Source organism: Mus musculus, chromosome 7 (assembly GCF_000001635.26).
Source record: "Mus musculus strain C57BL/6J chromosome 7, GRCm38.p6 C57BL/6J".
NCBI classification, from domain to species: Eukaryota; Metazoa; Chordata; class Mammalia; order Rodentia; family Muridae; genus Mus; species Mus musculus.
Window position 1 is genome coordinate 79,438,875 of NC_000073.6, and position 7,154 is coordinate 79,446,028.

General features: G+C 46.6%; 1 protein-coding gene across 4 annotated transcripts in view; it reads left to right on the forward strand.

Moving 5' to 3' along the window:
- The window catches only part of Fanci (Fanconi anemia, complementation group I), a 57,955-nt gene that overhangs the window by 46,563 nt on the left and 4,238 nt on the right, over positions 1-7,154 (forward strand). For 2 of the 4 annotated variants that reach the window (NM_145946.2, XM_017322082.2), the window contains 9 exons: positions 744-820; positions 1,757-1,873; positions 4,867-4,918; positions 5,074-5,201; positions 5,284-5,352; positions 5,527-5,635; positions 5,801-5,988; positions 6,663-6,716; positions 6,796-6,855. In NM_145946.2, coding sequence (NP_666058.2) covers positions 744-820; positions 1,757-1,873; positions 4,867-4,918; positions 5,074-5,201; positions 5,284-5,352; positions 5,527-5,635; positions 5,801-5,988; positions 6,663-6,716; positions 6,796-6,855 — 854 coding nt within the window. Of the gene's footprint in view, positions 1-48; positions 723-743; positions 821-1,756; positions 1,874-4,866; positions 4,919-5,073; positions 5,202-5,283; positions 5,353-5,526; positions 5,636-5,800; positions 5,989-6,662; positions 6,717-6,795; positions 6,856-7,154 lie in introns of those variants that run through there. The other 2 variants (XM_006540738.3, XM_011250833.3) reach the window with 2 other exon arrangements.

The window sequence follows — 7,154 nt, forward strand, 5'->3', positions numbered from 1 at the left end:
TAAGTCAGCCTCCAGACCTTTTTTTTTTTTGGCTTTCTAAAATTTTAGCTATCCCCAGATATGGTGCCTCAGACCTGTAATCCCCATACTGGGAAACTGAGTCAGGATTACAAGTTCATGACCAGACTTGACACATAGTAAGTACCTTGTCTCAAGGTAATATAATCTTAAGTATTAGTTGGGATGTGGTGGTACATGCATATAAACCTGGTGTCCAAGGGGGAAAGGCAGGAAGAGTGCTACAAATTTGAGGCCAAACTGGTCCTTGTAGCAGTTTCTAAAGTCGTGAAGGATACAAAGTGAGATCCTACCAAAAAGATTTAATTTTTTTTTAATTCCAAACAAAATGCCCAGGCCTGAGAGATGGCTCAGTAGTTAAGAACGCTGGCTGCTTCTCCACAGGGCCTGGATTTTGATTCCCAGCACACTTGTGGTGGCTCACAGCCATTTGCAAGTCCAGCTCCAAGGGGAGTGTGTGTGTGTGTGTGTGTGTGTGTGTGTGTGTGTGTGTGTGTGTGTGTGTGTGTGTGTGTAGGAGGAAGGACTGGGTATCATGTTATCGGCCTATTATTCCAGCATTCAGGAAGCTGAGACGAGACGGTTGCAGGTTCAGGCTACATAGGCAGTTCCAGGCTGAGTTGGGTTATTTAGTTTAACCTTGTCTCAACGAAAAGAAGAAAACAGAACAACAACAAAAAAACCCAAGTCAGTTTGAAAGAAGATAGGATTGTTTCCATTTCCAGATGTCATGGGCACAGAAGAAGAAGAAGCAGGTGTCACTGTCACTCAGAGGGCCTCGTTCCAGATCCGGCAGTTTCAGGTGAGGCCGCTGTGTTAAACTTCCTGATCCTTGGGAAGTGCAGAGAGGAGTCAGACAGGAAGTGCAGGCAGATCTGAGTGAAAGGTGGTATGTCTGGAAGGAGCCTAGTGAGGATCCAGCCAGCAGAACCTGTGGTCCACAAGGATCATTGTTCAAGGTGACATAAAGAGGAAGCCATTTCTCCTGGAGCCAGGCCTAATGGCTTTGATCACATGGTATAATTTGGCCCCGTCTAATACAGGGACTGGAAAGGTGACTCCATTAAGTTTCTCATCAGTAATTGTCAGAGTATCAGTGTGTTCCACTTATAAAATTTCTATATTACTAACATGTCCCAGGACTTGTTGCTGAAGTATATAGCAGAAACAGGAAGGCAAAACAGTCCTGCAGGGAGCTCCATTGTAGTCAGGAAGACTGCCAGACAAATCAAATTCGTTCCATTGTCAGGGCACAGGTATCAGGGGAGCTGAGTTTGGGGCATGACTAACCCTGAGGACATGGCTGACCCTGAGACGCTGGCTAACCCTGAGGTCATGTCTGACCCTAAGACACTGGCTAACCCTGAGGCCATGGCTGACCCTGAGACACTGGCTGACCCTGAGGTCATGGCTAACACTGAGGTCATGGCTAACCCTGAGGTTATGGCTAACACTGAGGTCACTGCTAAGTTCCAGCACCAAAAACTTCAGTTTGCTCCTCTTATACTGCAGGCAGTGAGATAAGAAACCACCCTAGTTTTCAAGAGAATTCTCCAGCTCATTGTTGAAACAGAAAACCGCTGTTCGATCCAGGGTTTCTTTTTTTTTTTTCAGATTTTATCCTCTTGGAATAACATCTCTGAATTTGTTGTACCCCAGCCATTAGGCTTTCTGGCTAGATGTCTCTTCCCTGATACAAACGTGTCTACCTATCTGTGTACATCCCTTCCTTCCGCAGAGGTCGTTGTTGAATCTGCTGAGCAGCGAAGAGGACGATTTTAACAGTAAAGAGGCCCTCCTGCTCATCGCGGTGCTGTCCACCTTGTCCAGGCTGCTGGAGCCCACCTCTCCTCAGGTACAACAGTACCTGTTCAGTCCCATTCCGCATGCCTCAGAAGACAAGGACTGTCTCGTCATAAAAGCATACACCTAGGGCTGGGGACGTAGCTAGTTGGTAGGACCCTGGCTTACCAAGCACCACACCAATCTGGTGTGTTGGTGCCTGCCTGTAGTCCAAAGGAGGGTCCGAAGCTAAAGAGCCTTCTGAGGGAGCTCTGTGGTGTGTCTTTTCCTATGGTGACCAGGTTGGCCTCGAAATCAGAGATCCAGCTGCCTCTGCTTCCTGAGTGCTGGGACTCAGGCACCACTACTGCCTGGCCTACATAGTGTTTCTGTCAGAAACCATAAGGTCCACCGTAAGGCCAAGAGCGTACTGGTTTTGTTCACTCTGTCAACTGTAAACGCGGTTTCTATCAGACTGGTCTTGCTTTGGTGCTCTTGGCCTTCTCAGCACGGTGGCCTTCCACCGCTTGTGCTTCTTGATGTTTTTTGCTATTTCTGAAATGGCAGCTTTAGTCGTAAAGGTAGCTCAAGTTCACCAACTGGATGTCACATGGAAAGAGTGAAGTGTGAGGAGAATTTAACAGGATGAGTCAGCGAATATGAACACAATCCCAAAGTAGACATACCCACAGAGATGGGTTCTACATGTGTGTGTGTGTAGGCATGTGTATATAGTCTTAGGTTACTCTATGAGCGTTCAAACAAGGAGAACCAGAGAAGGGCCATTCTGGTGGGTCTGTTCACTTCAACAGTAGTATCTATCTCCATAGGATGGTAAAGGATACTCTAGGAGCTAGCAATCCTTCCGTAGCCCCTCCCTGAGAGACTGTCACCCGTGGTGGTAGGGTGTTTGAGCATTGGAGGACAGATCCTAATGTCCTGAACCCAGGTTAGCCTGGGGGAAGTCCCCTTTCCATTCCACATTCCATCCAGTTTCATTCATTCACACTGCTACCTTTGCTTGGGGGAGTGGGGAAAGACAGAGAGAGAGAGACTGAGAGAGAACTGGGAAAGAAACTGAATTCTGTGAGTTTGAGGGGAAAATAGATGAGTTTTGGAAACCATTTCATCTGTTGTTCGCCACTAACTTCAGAGTCTGTCTTTACATTTTTTATTTTATTTATTTATTTTTTTTGAGACAGGGTTTCTCTGTGTAGCTCTGGCTGTCCTGGAACTCACTCTTAGACCAGGCTGGCCTCGAACTCAGAAATCCTCCTGCCTCTGCCTCCCAAGTGCTGGGATCAAAGGTGTGTGCCACTACTGCCTGGCTTATTTTTTTCTTTCTTTCTTTCTTTTTTTTTTTTTTTTTTTTTTTTTTTTTGTGGGGGGCTGTCATGTTGTCCAGTCTGGCTTTGAATTCACTCTGTAGCTAAGGGAAACCATGCTGCTTAGTTGTTTGTTAACTTGAGACAAACGAGAGTCATCTGGGAAGAAGAGGATGTGAGTGAGAGAGTGCCCCATCAGGGTTCCCTGTGGGCAGGTCTGCGGGGGAGGGGGCATTTTATTGGTTAGTGATTAATGTAGGTGAGTCCCAGCTCACTGTAGGTGGTGCCAGCCCTGGGCGGTTGGTCCTGGGCTCTGTAAGAAAGCAAGCTGAGCAAAGCCACGGGGAGCAAGCCAGTGAGCAGCACGCTTCCATAGTCTTTGCATCAATTCCTGCCTTCGGGTTCCTCAGTGATGCACCTTTAACTCTTAGATCAAAAAAAAAAAAAAGGACTTTCCCTCTCAGGCAGAATGTTTTCTACAGCAGTAGAAACCAACACAGGACAAATATAGCCTTAGGTTTCTGATACTCCTGTCTCCCAAGTGTATCTGTCATAAGCACTCCTCAACTGATCGCCACCTCTAGCTCCTAACAAATTTGATTTTGCTGTATCACTGATGTCTCCAGTCACGAGTCTCCCCTACTCATCTCCTCCACGTGTTTTGCTTAAATAAGGAAACACCAAATCTTGTCTGGCTCTTGCAAGGGTTTCCTATGGAAGCAAACACAAATAAAGATCCTTGCCCCAGACTCCGCCACTCTCACCACAGGGTGTGTCTGTGTCCTCGTTACTTCATTGACACAGGGTTCTGAGATCTTTAGTATAAATTCATGAAGGGCAGCTGGAGCAATGGCTCAGCAGTTGTGAGCACTGACTGCTCTTCCAGGGGTTCTGAGTTCAATTCCTAGCAACCACATGGTGGCTCACAGCCATCTGTAACAAGATCTGATGCCCTCTTCTGGTGTGTCTGAAGACAGCAACCGTGTATTCGTATACAAAAATAAATAAATCTTAACAAGTTCATGAAGACCATCAGTTACTGACTGAGTGGCCTTTTAGGTGTTGATCTCATAACTGACCTTCCTCCCTCCAACAAACCAAAACTAAATCTTCAGTCATCCGTACCTAAACTGTCACTGCATCTCAGTGCCTTTGTGTCTGCAAGCCTGTTACCCCAAAACCTCTGCCCCCCCCTCTCTCTCTCTCTCTGCCTCTCTCTCTCTCTCTCTCTCTCTCTCTCAGTGTGGGTGTGTGATGTGGGTATTCTCTGCTATGTCCTTATGGTCAGGATCTTTTTTTCCATTCCTCTTTGTTAACCAATGGCCTTTAAAATAGCTGAACTATCAAGACATAGGATATGTAGCTCCAGACCGCCATGGTGGCAGCAGAAGAAGCTCAGAGATGAGAACTTAGATTGGGTATTCAGTCATCTGCTGTGAGAAGTGCCAAGGTTGCTCATCGTTTGGACTTGTTTTTATGCTACTCTTATAGAACTAGTTAAGTCCAGGCACAGATTTCTGGAAGGTGGTTTGCTTAGGCCTAGAAAGGTCTAAGGATCTGTTTTGACAAAACATTTTTCTTTTTTTGAAAGACAGAGTCTGACTTTGTGGCCCTGACTGGCTTAGAACCCACTCTGCAGATGAGGCTAGCCTCCTACTCACAGAGATCTGCCTGTTTCTGCCTCCCATGTGCCACTGTACCTAGTACCTTTTTCTCTAACGACTGAAAATCTTTTGTTTAGTTTGTGCAGATGTTATCCTGGACATCTAAGATTTGCAAGGAATACAGCCAGGGTGAGTTTCCTGCCTCTCTTCCTGAAGGCTTCATATTCAGAATCACCATCACCAATCTCTTAGCAGGGATTCCCTCTATACTGTCACTAGCATGGCCAATCTGCAAAAGCCACTAACATTAAGTGTATCAAACTTTCTTTCCTTCCCACTCCTAGAGGATGCCTCATTTTGCAAGAGTTTGATGAACCTGTTCTTCAGCCTGCATGTCTTATATAAGAGTCCTGTCACCCTGCTTCGTGACTTGTCCCAGGATATCCATGGGCAGCTGGGAGACATAGATCAAGTATAGTGTGGCATCCCATGTGAGGAGTGGGCTCAAGGGAATGGCCTACCAGTCTTGGGTCTTACCTCTCTTTCCTTCCCAGGATGTAGAGATTGAGAAGACAGACCACTTTGCTGTGGTGAATTTGAGAACGGCTGCCCCCACTGTCTGTGTAAGTTTTGATGTAGTCCATGGGAAATAGCCCTTGCCCTACCTTCCATCCAGTTCCATCTGAGAAGCCCGTGATAGTGGCTTCCGTCCACGGGCCTGGAAGGTCCCTGTGGAAGCAATGCTCGGTACTGCCCCAGCAATGTGGGCCATTCCATACCTTCTTCTCTTTTCACAGTTACTTGTTCTGAGTCAGGCTGAGAAAGTCCTAGAAGAAGTGGACTGGTTAATCGCCAAGATCAAGGGCTCAGCAAACCAAGAAACGCTATCAGATAAAGTGACTCCAGGTGGGGATTGTAAGGCCAACAAGGCCACCAAAATGTCAGTGCGAACCATTGCAGAAAGGCAATGAACCTTGAACCTTGAACCAGTTTTCCTGGGTGGTTTGCTTTCATTCTCTCATCGTTAACGACAAAGTAAGACTGAAGGGCATCAATCTCATTTCCCTTCAGAAGATGCCTCTTCTCAAGCCGTTCCACCAACTCTTCTCATTGAGAAAGCTATCGTCATGCAACTGGGAACTCTGGTAACGTTCTTCCATGAGCTCGTGCAGACAGCCCTGCCATCAGGCAGCTGTGTAGACACTCTACTGAAGGGCCTGTCCAAGATCTACAGCACCCTAACAGCATTCGTCAAATATGTGAGTTTCTTGGGAGATAATCAGGTCCCACCCACCTTCTGTTCCCACAGGCCAGATTCACAGTGCCTCTGGACGAAGCTCTTGCCCCGACATCATCAGCAGTGTCGTTTTCATTTGATTGGTACTTTGCAGTGTTTTCCACAGGCGGGGGGAAATAGTTGTTGGCATTATCTAAGTGCTCTTTGCTTGGCTCTGACGGAGAATGGAGCACTGGTTGCACATACACATTTCAGGTCCTCAGTGAATTCAGAAGCGGACAGGAACTGGGTATTGTACGCACATGAACATGTGAGCAGTCTAGACTAAGTTCTTAGGCAACACAGGCAGTGTGGTCATCTCTGGACTGTGCATCTCCAGTTGCCGGCTATGGCTGCTAAGCTACTGTGGTGGAGACATGGGGAGCCTGTCCTCTTTGCTGGCATCTTAAAAGGATAAATGGCACTCGAGGATAGATGTATCTCCTAGATACAAGGATTCTGTCTGAAGGAGCCTTAAAGCAGTGAGCTGGTCAGGTCAGATGCAAACCTGCTGTTGCCTCTTGTCTAGGAAACTAGTGTGCTCCAAGAGGGACAGGGAAGCTTTGTGTCTTGGCTTTGCTATGAATGTTCCTCTATAGTAAAAGCACCAAGACAGACTCCATGGCTGATGGATAAATCTAGGGATTTTTTTGTTAGTATCTCCAGGTATGTCAGAGCTCCAGAGGAATTCCAAACACTGTGGAAAAACTGGTAAGTTGAGATCGGCTTCCCTAAGGATGGGGGATGTTTATTGCTACGGTTACACTCATTTCTTTCTCCTTTGCTACAGGTGAAGCTGTCGGGCTCTCATCTGACCCCCGTATGTTACTCTTTCATTTCTTATGTACAAGTAAGTGATTTGGAGACCGTACCAAATAATCCTGAAGAGATTAATGGAGGGGTGGAGAGATGAGTTAGTGGGACCCAAGTTAGGTTTCCAGCACCATATCAGGTGGCTTAGAACTGCTTGTAACTCCAGCTCCGAGAGATGTAACTCTTCTGATTCTGACTTCTTTGGGAGAAAAATACGAGAATATTTAAAAATAATAAAAATCAATCTCTAAAGAAGAAAAAGGCTGGGAAGTGGTGGTACAGGCCTTTAATCTCAGCACTGAGGAGGCTGAGGCAAGTGAATCTGTGAGTTCAAGG